Consider the following 14,681-nt stretch of genomic DNA (forward strand, 5'->3'; position numbering starts at 1 on the left):
CCTTTTTTTTTTTTAAACTCTGCAGAAGGAGCAAATTAGAATTGTTCTAAGTCAGGCTTGTTTAGAAAAGAGCTATTGTCTAATCCACCTTTATCCTGAACACCTACCTGTTTAACCTCGCATAGGAAAAGTTTTTGAGACACCCGGGATGTTGATCTTTTATTTCAATCTCTGTAATGGTTCCTGTGTGTCCTCTTCATCTACGCCTCCTCCGCCCCAATTTCTTTTAGGCCCTTTACATGGGACTAGTTTGTCATTTCACTTGTATGCTACCTACCCTCATTTCTGTACCAATAGTCTAGAAGCTAAAGCATGATTCTTAGCTCAGTTCATTAACTGCTCACTCAGCCACCCCTGCTGGACAGTAAGGACCCCCTAATGGCCACAGTTTTTAGGTCGGCTCTTCCTTTACCATCGCTACTGGAGTCTTTTTCAGATTATCTTGAAATGTTTCCTTTTTAAAAAAAAATTGTGACCTTACTCTATGTGCAACTGGTTGTTTTTTTTCAATATTTGAATATAAATTTCCAAAAGTGTTAGATTATTGCTTTTTTCTACAGCAGCAGCATATAAGGTAAAACCACAATTGAATGGGTAGCTGGGCAAAATGAAGCTTTTTGTGATGTTTTTTCACCTAATTTGGGAACATTGCCATTGTATTTCTAAACAGTGGGTAAATATTTTGATCAGCTCATTAAATAGTTAATTACCATTATTCCAACTCCTGTAATATGAATGGGAAAATTCTATACCCTAGAAACTTAAAATATGATGTAAGAGATTGTGCATATGGCTATAACATCATGTAAATATCTGTAGACAAATCTGTTTCTTCTTTGGAACACATTTCATAATAGGTTTGGGCCTCAGATCAGCCTCGTGCTTCATGAAGGTTTATCTACTTTCTGCTGGAGGGAGACAGTGGGCACCGGCTCCTCAGTTTGTTATAACAGGATTGTAGGAAGGCCATTCTTGATGGACACAGATCCTGTTGTCTTAGAGCTTAAGTGTCCTAGTTAGTTTCCCTCCCATATGTAGGAAAATGTACTCCGCATTTGGGTCCGCTCTGTTCCAGCGTAACTGCTTAGACACACTGGGCACTGCTGCTGTGAATTCGTAAGTGGGCACTAGCTTTTCTGGGGAGTACTTTAGGTTGTCCCTTGGTCTAAAAGTTCTTTACAAGGGACAGTAACCTGAATAATATATCCCTAGCAGTACCACCTTGAATGGGGAGGCCTAACTTAGTTATTAGGACTGATAACTAAGTGATTGTTCTACTTTTTAAGCACACACTCACCAATAAGCCATATCACTACCCTGGTTAGTCAACTTAGTAAGGTTTTCTGATTTTTCAGGTTCCTTCTGCCACTCACTTGTAGGTTACAAATAGCTACTGTTTAGTGAAGGGATGCTAAGGACAAGAAATGTTTTGTTTTTATTTTTTACAAAATTCCTATGGACGTGCTAAGTAGCTCTCATGGAGAAGGCAGCTTTCATTCCCTTGAGAGAATGTCTATTGGGAGATCCTTTTGGGAGACGAGGATTCCCTTTGGTAGGTTGCAGCGTTCATATTATTTTACCTTATTCTCTTTGAATTTCTTAGCAAAAGTAAATTAAGAATAGATCTTAAGTAGTATATTTGTTGTAGGGAACATAGATCTGATTGTGGGTCTCTTCCTATAAGCATTTTCTTCTAATCTCTCTGTATGGTATTGATTTCACAGAGCTAAGCATTACCAGGGTTGATAACTTTTCTTACTGTAAAGAATTATGAACAGTGAAGGAGGGAGCTAGATAATACACATGGTAATTTAAGTCTAGAAGATTAGAAAGTAGAGCTGGTATTCACTGTCACTTAATGTCATATGTAGCTGGCTTCTCAAACTTTAAATGTTCATAGGAATTGTTTGAGGGTCTTGCACGTTTTGATGATGCATTAGGTCTGGGGTGGAATCTGAGAGTCTGCATTTCTAACAGACTCCCAGGGGATGCTGGCTGGTGTTGCTTTTGTCCAGGGACCACATTTTGAGTAGCCGGGGTCTATAGGAATTTAGGACATATGAAATCTAACTTAATAACAACCACCATGTATTGAATGTTTTTTTCTGTACTAGGCACAGAGCAGTAAAACAAAAATGTGAGAGAATAGGCACTAGAGTCTGACTACACGGATTCACAATGAAGCTTTTCCCTTTACCAGCTTAACCTCGAGTAAATTTTCTCTAAGGCATGATTCTCAGCCCTGGCACTACTGATTGACATTTTGGGTCAAGACAATTCTTTGTTGTGGGGATGCTGTGCGTTGTAGGATGTTTAGCAGCATCTCTGGCCTCTACTCACTAGGTGCCAGTAGCATACTCTTTCCTAGATGTGACATCTAAAATGTCTCCAGACCTTGCCAAGTGTCTCCTTAGGGGCAGAATCACCCCTGATAGTGAATCTACGGCTACTGTTGAAATGTGGAAGTTTGGGGGATCCTGTGATGTAAGTAATGCACTTTATATAAGCAACTAGTTTGCTTTATCATGAAGCTTCTACAAAGAAAAGAATAGACATGGACTAGCTAAGCAGTAGTCTTTGCCACGTCTGGTTTTGCGGATGATGATAGTTTGCTGTTTGTAAGCAAGGGTCATCTCTCCCAATAGAATTTCAAAATGGATAGAAATAGAATTTAAAAATTTTTGATTATGATTTTCACCTTGCTTCCAGGATGTTCTTTGTAAGAAAGCAGTGATATCATTTGAAAATTAAAATGCAGCTTTGGTTTGTTAAAATGGAAGAACAAGTAGTCTGTAATAAGTTAGTGTTGAGAATGGGAATGAAGGAGTTCTCACAAAAATGTAATTTTAAAACAAAATGAAACTTAAACATTAGCTGTCGTTATCTTGGAAATTTTTAAGGCAACCCAGAGAGCACAATAAATTCTAGTAAGACTGCTCTAATAACCGCTTTTAAAATTGGTTTTATTAAGTTCTTAGCATTATACCTTAAGTGACTTCATCGATTACATTTTATGGTGTTCAAATTGTTTAAAACCATGTGTTGAGCAAAAGTTACAACCACTTGAGAGTCCTTTGCTTTGTATAATTAGCAATATAGTATTAATGAAGCATAAGAACTATATGACCTGTAGCCGCCCTGTCTGCTGCTCACTGGAGAGAGGATGGGTCTCTCTAGAATTGTAGGAAAGACTGTTAGGGGTGAGCGGTCCTTGTCATTGAGTTTACTCAGTGGAGACAGTGCTTATCAGTCAGCAGAAGTGTATGTGGTTCATGACAACTCCTGCTCTTTATGTTAATGTATTTTTATGAAGTCAAAACCCATTATAGAAATAAGAAAGTATCGTGCCAAAATTAGAAATGACTATTATTTTTCTTAAAATATTCGCCATAGCTGTATTTATTTTGACTAGAAGAAAAACTGAATTAAGGGCACAATTCTTTTTTGCCTTGTATGAGTTCTTTCTATTATACTTTATTTATTCATTCATTCATTTATTTATTTAATTTCTTTGGCAAGGCAACCCTTGGTTGACCTCACAGATTACAATGACCTTGTCAGCTTATAATCCCTTATTTTTTAAAGAATTTTTATGCCTACCTGGTCTTCCTAGGTAGTCTCCCATCTAAGTACTAACCAGGCCCGACCCTGCTTAGCTCAGATGGGATCAGGCTTGTTCAGGGTAGCATGGCTGTAGACCCTTATTTTTTATTTTTTATGCCTACAGCACCTGGTCTTCCTAGGTGGTCTCCCATCCAAGTGCTAACCAGGCCCGACACTGCCTAGCTTCGGAGATCAGACGGGATCGGGCTTGTTCAGGGTGGCATGGCCATAGACTATACTTTTATTTTGAAAAGTGTTTTTGTTACAAATATTAAGTCATTAACAAAATCTGAAAGAGAAAGGCCTGGTCTGGTTTTGCCTTCTCAGTCTCATGCAAAGATTCTAATCACAGTTAAGTTTCAACAGCTTCCAAGAAGGATATATATTTTTTGTTCCCTTCGTTCCTTAATATCTTAATTTCAATCCCCCATCTCCCAATTTAGAACTTTCTGTACTTTCTAATCATATAGATTAATAACATAACTAAATACGTGCCATTTTAAAGTTATATCAACCAGTGATTAAAATTGAAGTCATATTTCTTATTGTGGAACCAACAGTATCTTCTGTTAAAGGGAAATGGACACACTGACCTGAGGGTAAACTTAGTCATTTTATAGAGAAATGGGTGGAGTGCTTGAAGGGACCTTTTCCTGAACAGCCTCACGTAAAGAATCTCCTTTCCCTGTTCTCCTTGACAGTAACCTTCTGAGAGTTGTAAACTTCTGGCCCTGCCATGCGTCTGTCTACATACCTTCTAGACCAGTGGATCCTACCTTGGAGGGGGAAAAAGCAAGTTTTTCAGGCCCCTATATCATAATTTTTGTCTTATAGTTTAAGAAAATGCATATGACTGAAAGCTACATTAATTCATTTAATAACAGCTTTAAAGGGAGTCTGAAGTTTTTATTCAGGAAGCAGTGGTCTTTCTAGTGGGTTCTCAGACCCGTCATAGTAATTCCCAGTCCCCTGGGTGAGGATCCGCAGATTAGGGATCCACACTATGGAATCTTCTCCAGAGCTCCTATTTCATGCTTTATGATTTCAACTATATTTGAAATCACTTAGTATTATTTTTCTTATAACCCATATTTATTCTCCATTTTTGGCTGATAGAAGTGTGGTACACTTTTTTTTTTTATTGTTGTTACATAATTATGTTTATGTTGGGTACTTGATTCCTTAACTCCCTTCTGTATACTTTTTCTGAACTTGAAACTGAAAGCTAATTACAAACAAGTGATTTGGATTTCTAGTTATATTACAGGTGACAAGCTGTAAAATATTAAAGCTTATTTTCTGAATTGGTTGTCCTACTTCCAGTAACTTGTGCCAGTGGTTCCCAAATGCCCCCTGCTTAGAGATCACCAGGGGAGCTCTCGAAGTATAGATTCTTGGGTTCCCCTCTGGATATTCTTAACTCAGTAGGCCCGGGATGAGGGGTCATAAATCTTTAATTTTTAAAGTTCCATACGATCTGCTTGCAGTGGCATATTGTTAAACCTTAGTTCTTCTTTTCTATACTAAGGGGCCAGCAGAATTGGGCCCATGCCGACGTGTCATCTCTAGGGTTAGACTGACTTTACTATTAGTTTTTTTCTAGGTCTTTTAGTATCACCAAGCTATGAGAAAAAGTGTACGGTTCTGATCACTAGGAGGCAGCTTGGACTGCTGCCTACAGTACTATTAGATGGCCTAGCTTCTCCTCTTGGCCTTCGTTCCCCAAAAAGAGGAGTTTAGAGTAGCCTTTTGCCTTTAAGTCTTAGATGCATGATCTACATAAAAGAGGATAGCTCATCTTTGTATCTGCAATGTCTGTGTTAATGTTGTCTCCTTCCACGTAGTCCACTTGTCCTTTAACTCCAGTTTGGTAAACAGGTGTCACAGCTATATCAGCCAGTGTCTGTAGATTTTCTGCCCAAGTACATATGCTGTATGCAAACATACAGGCAGGGAGGAGACTTCAGGTGACCGAGGACCGGTTCTGATAGGATATGAAGCAGTAATCAGAGTAGTTAGGATATGAAGCAGTAATCAGGGTAGTATCCTTTCAGTAGTGAGGTTACTAGAGGGATAGGGCTGATCAAGAGCTCTCCCTATATCCCACCTTGAGCTAACTATGGTTGGATGTCATGTAAAAGTAGGAAGCCGCCTTTTTAAACTCAAAGATGATCTCCGCACATGGCCTCATATTAGAGACAGTGTTAAATGATCTTTTTCCATATATATACAGTCTAAAACAAGTTTTTAATAGTTCTTGGGATTACCTCTCACAAGTTGATTTTAAAGAACCGTACTATTTGAGCCAGTGGGGTTAATTAGTAACAATGATGATCGCTACCATTTATAATGATACTGGAGGCCTGTTGCTCTCTATAGAGGTGTTCTTTCCCCTCTTCCTAATCTTAATTCTCAAAACATTCTTGTTGGGGTAGGCGGTGCCTCTTGGCCAGTTTGGGCCCTACTCTTCTCATTAGCCCCTATTTTTTTCTTTTTCCATTTACCAAAATAATTATTTTTCTCATTTTTTTTCTTCTCTTAATCCCATTTCTGAATGCCTACAGCTTCATTCACCAGAACTATTTCTGACTGCTCATTGTAAACTTTGTTCACTATGAAATTATTTCAAACTCTTAAATTCTTTAGCTAAAAATTCCCTTTAAATTTCTAGACATGATTTGTCTGTAGTTTTTGTAGTAAAAGCCCATTTTCTTGGGAATCCCCATCTGTAGCCATTGTTCAGCTGGCATCATGACATGGTTATTCTCTTAAATTCCTTTCTGGATGCATGAAAAGGCTACTTTGGAAGTGATGGCAGGAAAAGCATTAGGATCTTGACTCTGGCTCTTTATTTTTATTGCTCTCCCTGACATCAGTATCTATCAGCCAACATCAACTCTTTGGTAATTATCTCCCTTCAGTCCACGATCAAGGCACCTGCAGATTTGGTGTCTGGTGAGGGCCTGCTTCCTGGTTGACACATGGCTGCCTTCTCATTGTAACCTCACATGGTGAAAAGGGGTCATTAGCCACCATTCTTTTGTCTATATTTTCTCCTTTATTTTTTGCCATATTTTTGATAACCCAACTTTTGATTCTTTCTGGTTTTCTTTTATGTCCTTTTTGTTATTTGGCTGACATATATATGATCCTTGAAGCAGCCGTTACTAGTTAGGTTTGAGAATCTGAGATGAAAATGTGTGAAGTTAACCACTGTATACCATTACCCATGTTTGACATTCGTGAGGTCTTTTAAATTAATAACCAAGACCATTTCCCAATCTTTGTCCTTTCCTCTCTTTTCAATACCAGAGTATTACACGTACTTGTTTGGGTGGATATTTTAAGCTCTTCATAGGTCTTAGAGGGCAAATATTTTTATATTTTTATTAATGATTATATCTTTGAATGCACTCTAAGGCAACACAGTGCTGTGCAAGGTTAATATGGCCAAATTATGGTGTAACTAAATGTAAGTAACAGTGATATAACAGGCAAGGGATAGATTAACTTCCCAAACATAATATTTAGAGAACCTGATTATAGAATTTAATATATATTGAAATAAAAACTGAATAACTTGTAATTGGATGCATTCTCCTCCTCCCACCGAACATGGCTTATAATGTAAAAAGTACTGCAATCTATTGTATTCCTTTTAGGGTAAGATTATAGAGATGCAAGTGCAAGAAAGTAGAGCCTCGGTCAGGTCAGAAATGAAACTCTTGTGCTTTAATGGTCATTAGAAGTGATATAGCTGTGAGCAAAAAAACTGCCATAATTAGTTGCTAATTTAATGCAGTTCTGTGTGCTGAGAAGTGTTTGTCTTTTTTTGAAGTATTGTTTCCATTTTCTTAAGATGTGTCAAGGAGAATTGAGGAATTTCTTGCTTATTCACAGCTAGGTAGGCTAAGAATGGGTTGGCTCAACATTTTTTTTACCAATTTACTTGACCTAAGGCTGGTGGGTTTGTTGCAGTCCTGAATCATGTCTCAAAGATACTTCTGTTTTGTGGCGAGAATCCACACGTTAAACAAAAATGGAGAAGAGAGGGGAGCTTTCTCCCTTTTTTGATACTTTGTAAAAATTGGACCATCTGTTTATCTTTTGATATATTATTTCACAGTGCTGGTCCCAAAGGTGATAACATCTATGAATGGAGATCAACCATTCTAGGCCCACCGGGATCCGTGTATGAGGGTGGTGTATTCTTCCTTGATATCACTTTTACACCAGAATATCCCTTCAAGCCTCCAAAGGTAAGAAATTACCCAGATTTATACTAAAATTTACATATTCCCATGAGAGAGTACTGAAGCTTTTAAAAATGAGTTTTTATTCATAGTAGATTTGTATTATACCTTAATGAACCTCTTAAGTACCATTCGAATGTACATTCAACACTTTATTGGGTTGACGTCCCCTCATTTGGCAGAGATCTTTTCTAGGAGTAAGTGCTTGGTTTGATCCTGCTACAGTAGTCCCCACTTACTCACAGGAGATGTGTTCCAGGACCCCCAGTGGATGCCTAAAACCACAGATAGCAACGAAGCCTACACACACAGTTGACCTTGAATAATGTGGAAGTTGGGGTGCCAATCCCCCCTGTGCAGTTGAAAATCCACATGTAATTTTTTTGGCTCACACAAACTTTACTAATGGCTCACTGGAACCCTTAGTGATAACATAGTTAACGCATATTTTGCATGTTACATGTATTATATACTGCATTCTTAAGCTAGAGAAAATATGTTAAGAAAATGGTAAGAGAAAATATTGACTGAAAAAAAAAAAAACCATTTGTAAGTGGATCCATGCAGTTCAAACTTGAGTTCAAGAGTCAACTGTGCTGTTTTTTCCTATACGTACATGTAACCTATGATAAAGTTTATAAATTAGGCATAATAAGAGATTAACAAGAATAACGAAACATCGATTATAACAGTGTGCTGTAATAAGTTATATGAATGTGGCATTACTGAGTAAAATATGGGTTACTTTGAACACAAGCAGTACAATACCTCGATAGTCTATTTGATAACCCAGATGGGAAGGTGGTATATATAGTGTGGATATGCTAGACAAAGGGATGATTCACATCCCAAGTGGTACTGTGCGAGATTTCATCATGCTACTCAGAACAGCACATGATTTAAAACATGAATTGTTCATTTTGGAAATCTTTAATATTTTTGGACTGCAGTTGACTACAGGTAACTGAAATCAAGAAACCGCGGATGGGGGTGGGGGCACTCCTCTACAGCAGTCCGGTAACATAGCAGCCCAGAATCAATCCCCTACTTTCCATTCAACAAAAAGTTTCTGAACAGTTAAAAAGTGGTGTCAAAATAACCATGCACTAAGACAGTAAGAGAATCAGAGTCTCCTACCAAAGCCTTGGATTCTGCTCCTTGTCATCTTTTGGTCTTGTTCAAATTCTCACCTCTAGGCTTTGGGAAATCACTTATCTCCTGTAACAGTCATCAATCTATGATTCTTATTCACAGTGTTAGAAGGAAAGCGTCTTCTTGGGGTTGGGGGTAGATTACCACTTTTTTCTTTAATGACAGACTTTCAGTCACTTCTTGCTGTTGCAATTGTACATGTAAAGTTGTAGGTTTTTACTTTGGAATGATTCAGAGTATTTGACAAACAAAAATTAGACCAAACAGAATCGCCCAGGCTTCTGTGACCTATGTTTATTATTGTCAATTGCTGTGGTCCTTACCCATCTTTGGCTCCTCTCCTGTGGAGACTCCATTATAGTGAATTTCTGTGATTTACGTAGACGGGATATCTGCGGGAGCTGATGTAAATTAAAGGTCAGCACAGAAACAAATCTCATCTTCAAATTTTTTTTACAGCTTTTTGGGGGTGTGATCATTGTTTGCTAAGCATTTTGTTTAACTGTATTTTAAGTACCCACACTATTGCACCTCTGATTTTGTTTCTAAAGCATACTTTGAGGCCATGTAGTACTACCAGCTAACACAAGAGGTCAGCAAACAATTAGCTATTCAAGCTTGGAAATGTTAGCAAAATACTTAAAACATTAAAATTGCTAAAGATGAATTCAAGAAATATTGAAGTTACTTTGCTATTTGTTGAGGGATATTACTTTTTAAATGAAATTGACAGTCCCTGAGATTGTATCAACATATACTTTTTAATCTCTTAATCTGAAATTTATTAGTCTCTTAAACTCTTACCATCTTTAAACTGTTACTTTATTTACATTTTTTAAAACTATTTCGTTAAAAGTTTTTATAGTATAAAGCTTTATTATTTGATGTTTTTTGTTTAACACTTATTTTTTAGGTTACATTTCGGACAAGAATCTATCACTGTAATATTAACAGTCAAGGAGTTATTTGCTTGGACATATTGAAAGATAATTGGAGCCCAGCACTAACCATTTCGAAGGTCCTCCTTTCTATCTGCTCACTTCTCACAGACTGTAATCCTGGTAAGGTTAATGATTCCTCACTTTTATTCTTCCTCATCCAAATAATATCTGTTTTCCACATAAACCTAAGGTACAGATTTCATTTTTCTACCAGCTTTCAAAGGACAAATGTAATTGCTTTTCAAAGATATTTTTAATCAAGTTCAATCTACTAGTTGGAATATGCAACTTCACCATTGATATATTCTAGGAACAAGTTCAAACAGAAGACTACAGTTTGCTATAGTTTTTCACATTTTCCATTATTCTCTCTCTTGCATATTTCTCATATGGTTCTCTTAAACCACATACTTCTAAATGTTGAGTCATTTGCCTGTTTAACCTCAATGCACTTGCCCTCTAGCTGGTTACTGAGGCGGTGTTCAATTTCCTTTATTAAAATTTTTTTCTCCAAATAAACCAAATATAAAAGATTCTATTTAGGATTCAGAGAAATGCTGTACTTAATTGGAGTCCAGGCTCTTTCTGGGTAAACAGTGTAGAGGTAAACGGTGTTACACTGCAACAGCCTCCAGGACTTCCGGTGTTCAGTGTCATTGCTGCCACTGAGAAAGGTCATGTGAACACAGCTGGATGTGCATTGTAGTCTGGAGCCTTGAACATTCTAGTTTATTGAATTTACCCTAACATACAACGACAAAAAAAACTCTGGGTGGCGTTTGGGCGAGGAATGGAATGAACTAAGGAGATAAAGCCAGACCAGTACTAAAAGCCTAAAAGTATTCTATTTTGATAAGAATTTTCGCTCCTGCATTGCTATGTTTTTTAAAGTACCTGGAATGGTGGAGTGGTGTATCACAAATGGATTTGATCACAAATACTTGGTACAGTTCTTCCTAAGCTATAAGCTGTCACTAATTTGCTAAAACTTAAAATGTCCTTTTCCTTTCTCCAAAGTAATCTACATTCTTTTCTTCCAGCCGATCCCTTGGTGGGAAGTATTGCCACTCAGTATATGACCAACAGAGCAGAACATGACAGAATGGCCAGACAGTGGACCAAGAGATACGCTACATAAATTGGGTTTTCACAATTCTTACCTTATTTGTCACAGAGAGCTGCTTATGATTTTGAAGGGGTGGGGGAGGGTGGGAGTTGGTAAAGAGTAGGGTATTTCTATAACAGATATTATTCAGTCTTATTTCTTAAGATTTTGTTGTAACTTAAGGTATCTTGCTACAGTAGACAGAATTGGTAATAGCAACATTTAAAATTGTCATTAGTTCTGCAACATTAGCTGAAATGTAGTACAGCGAAGAATAGACATTTGGGTTCAGTTGCTTGTAGTCTGTAAATTTAAAACAGCTTAATTTTGTACAGGTTACACACATGGCCATTTATGTGAAGTCCTTCAAGAGTACATACATTTTTGTTTATAAAAAATTAGAACTTGTTTGCCCTTCTTGGAAGAGAACATGGATATTTACGTTTTTAGAGATTGTCATCTCATGTCAATGGACACACATCAGGAAATGAATAGTTATGTGTTTTATTTTATATGTCAATCTACTTTATTGTGAAAAGATTAGAAATTTGAATCAGGACTTGTGAAAACCTGTAGTAAAATACCTTAAGCTGTTAACTGTAAAGCGTGGAATAGGAGTTGCTCATTGAATTGGTTATATGTTGTGGACTACTTAAGTCTGCATTTGTTACTGTGCTAATAAACAATATTAAAACAAACCAGCCAGCGTTGCTGTGTTCATTTACTTTCTTTTGCTTTTGTAATTTGCAGGTTCTTTTAAACTTGATAGATCTTTACTCCTAAAAGCAATGTAGTAACTGTAGACTGAATGAACTGGTATCATTTATCAAGCACCTATAAGGATTGGTATGTTACTCTAATTTATAGCAGTCTTACAGGATAGTCTTGCAGGATAGATTTTGAGGTGCCTTGGAAAAGGTCTTTCAAAGATGAACCCTACCTCATCTTTTTAAAAGCATTTCTAAGTTGAAGATGCTATGATGACAAGTATGTGAGAAATGGGTTCTCTTGTGGATAAATTAGTACAGCCACATTAGAGCAGTACCTAAGTGTTTCTATCTATAGAATGCAGCAATTCTATTTCTTTGTATCTATGCCAGAGAAACACCCTGATGCACAGGACAAGGTACATATACATTCATTAAGCATTTAAAAGGAACATGGTAACTATATGCATGCCAAGACAGATCTAAGTTTAGTAGGGGAAAAAAGCAAACTGCAGGATGATCTAGTATGTTATTTAATAATTATAAAAGTATTTATCCATCTATATAAAATACACAGAAAAAAAGCTAGAAGACCAAATAGTAACCGAGAGAGAATGCAGGGAGTGGCAGTCATATCTGAGTGATCATTTTTGACCTAAAAAATGATGAGAAATTTTGAAGAATTATATGGTAGCGGCACTGATTTATAAGTGTTATATCTCTTAACGTGCAGTTAGTTCTTGGCTGGAATTCACAGGACTGAGCTTTAAATTCACTGAACATAGCCTTAAAAGTATTCCATTTAAGATGTTAAAATTTACTAGATGTTTTCACATTTCTTTGCTGAACAGCTTATTCTTTATTTTACATTTAAATCAGTTAACTCCTTTCACATTGAAACCACTAAGCTTGCTTCCTCCTTTTAAAACTAGATACAATATTGTCAATTTGCTAAATATAAGCCCCATTGCTCAGATTTTGCCAAAAATCTTCAGAGAACCTTAGCACAAACTCAGATATCTAACTTGAAGACTACCTGTAGTTCAATAGTTTTATGATACATTTTATTCTACATTTCTATATCCAAGAAAGTTTTCCAAAAGGTATAGTATTCTAAGTGGAAAATGGAAACTTTCCTGTCCTTACACGTCTACCAGTTTTCTTAAAGAAGGAGGAAACAGTCTGAACATATTTATACCACCTACTACCTCAAGTCATGCTACACATACAGTGTGAACAAAGCGGTATCATAGGTTTTGTTCAATTTAGCAGGATCTCCACCAGATAAAATTTAGTACCCAAATTGTTTGTGATCCAGTTTGGACATACAAAAAAATGTCATTTTATAATCCTAGGCATTAGATGACTGGTGAATTTTTAAAAAATGAAGTTATGTTTGAGCTAACAGTGCATAAAGTTATACAGAATAATAGCTTCTGAAACAGGTTAAGGGGGCGGGTCGCTACTCATAGGCACAAATATAAATAACGTGCAAATATCAGGGACAAGTTTCAAGCATCTAGAATGCAAATATATTATTTTATATCAGGCAATAGTAATACAGCCCAAATAATTTAATTAAATCCTAAAGTGCATTAAATTACTTCCTTGGGGATTTTCAAAGGACCAAAAGCAGCTACAAATGGCCTATTTTAAATATGTTCACAGACAGTTAAAGGCAGTCACTATTCAACAAACAACTGTGGCACTGAGTTTTAGTTCTCAGAGCTAGAGTTCCCTTTGTTTTTCCTCCCAGGCAAAGGAAAGCTGGATTTACTCGGGGGCTGGGAAAGTTTGCTGGCTAATAGAGTGAATGGTTCAATCAGAGTTTTCCGATCTGTAACCGTTACCTCCCACAGTCTCACTTTCTCACTTTTTGCCCATTGCTGTGCCACTTCAGCGTCCACTTGTCTCTGCTCTGAAAGGTCGATTTTGTTTCCTAATACGACAATTGCTACCTGAAAGAAAAATGGATAAAAAGATCACACTTTGCCGATATCAGTTCCTGGGCAAAATGGAGAAATGAAGGAAGTTGTCCCATTTAACTGCTTCAACAAAACTGATTCCTAGATGTGACCTGAATAATAAAATAGTATAGGACACTCCTTAATGCATCTTTGTTTAAAATGGAGATGCTCTACTGGCTGCTATGAAACATTTAAAATGAACAATGGGTGAAGTTACTCAATTCAGGTATGTGTGGAAGCTAGCCTTGGAGAAAATATCTAGGATACAGATATTTTGACTTAAATGGATCTGCATTTCAGTTTCACTGTGCCTGCTGTTTGCTGTTTCGCTGTATGTACTTCAGAATACTAGAGGACTCCCAGAGCTGTGAGTTCTGCACCCCTACATCCTCTCTAAATTGAGCTCCCTGTGCTCCAGTTAAAGCCATGCCTTCCTGGCAGGGTGGAAGAGCAGGCCCCCGAGCTCTGCTGTTCCTGGCGAATCTCATACTCCTCCATTTCTTAGCACGAATTCCCTTCAGGCCCTACTGTCATTTTTCATCACCCGGATTTTCATTTTCACGTATATCCCCTAGTCTGACCTCCATGTCCCTCTCCTCCTCAACTGCAGAAACTTCCACTTTGCCCCTAGATTTCAACAGAATGTCCCTATATCCCCCCATCGCTGCTTTGAATGTAATGTCACCTTGCCTACCTGAAACCTGGCTCAGCCCTGCAGTACTCTTGGTACGAGGGCAGGTAGTAGTAGAATGTAAAGTGTCCTTGTCCCTCAGTGCTGCTTCCAACAATGTCCTTCCCTAAAAACCCTAAATCTGGAGGCTGCTGCTATTAATCTCTGCTACTACCTACTACCCACTTTCCACCCGATGTTGCTGTTCATTACAGACCTGGCTCCTGGTCACCCCCACACTACTTTTGTCATAATTCCTAGTGATTTCACTAGCTATGTGAAT

The 14,681-nt window shown here is 37.4% G+C and overlaps 2 protein-coding genes and 1 pseudogene across 12 annotated transcripts in view; 1 reads left to right on the plus strand and 2 right to left on the minus strand.

The window, feature by feature from the left end:
• The window catches only part of UBE2E1 (ubiquitin conjugating enzyme E2 E1), a 534,712-nt gene extending 522,960 nt beyond the window's left edge, over positions 1 to 11,752 (plus strand). For all 3 annotated transcript variants that reach the window (XM_011356991.2, XM_011357147.2, XM_011357071.2), the window contains 3 exons: positions 7,730 to 7,862; positions 9,922 to 10,069; positions 10,990 to 11,752. In XM_011356991.2, coding sequence (XP_011355293.1) covers positions 7,730 to 7,862; positions 9,922 to 10,069; positions 10,990 to 11,087 — 379 coding nt within the window. In that variant the 3' untranslated portion in view covers positions 11,088 to 11,752. The remainder of the gene's footprint in view (positions 1 to 7,729; positions 7,863 to 9,921; positions 10,070 to 10,989) is intronic.
• Positions 3,719 to 3,837, minus strand: LOC111736518 (annotated as a pseudogene).
• Positions 4,454 to 14,681, minus strand: part of NKIRAS1 (NFKB inhibitor interacting Ras like 1) — a 32,011-nt gene continuing 21,783 nt past the window's right edge. For 4 of the 9 annotated variants that reach the window (XM_023531388.1, XM_023531354.1, XM_023531418.1 and 1 more), the window contains 3 exons: positions 13,612 to 13,719; positions 9,332 to 9,409; positions 8,752 to 9,174 (listed from right to left, as the gene is read on the minus strand). In XM_023531388.1, the coding sequence (XP_023387156.1) occupies positions 9,064 to 9,174; positions 9,332 to 9,409; positions 13,612 to 13,719 (297 nt within the window). In that variant the 3' untranslated portion in view covers positions 8,752 to 9,063. Of the gene's footprint in view, positions 4,464 to 7,916; positions 8,132 to 8,751; positions 9,175 to 9,209; positions 9,410 to 12,588; positions 13,720 to 14,681 lie in introns of those variants that run through there. The other 5 variants (XR_895711.2, XM_023531477.1, XM_011356673.2 and 2 more) reach the window with 5 other exon arrangements.

The sequence above is a fragment of the Pteropus vampyrus genome, unplaced genomic scaffold (assembly GCF_000151845.1).
Source record: "Pteropus vampyrus isolate Shadow unplaced genomic scaffold, Pvam_2.0 Scaffold1, whole genome shotgun sequence".
Classification (NCBI taxonomy): Eukaryota; Metazoa; Chordata; class Mammalia; order Chiroptera; family Pteropodidae; genus Pteropus; species Pteropus vampyrus.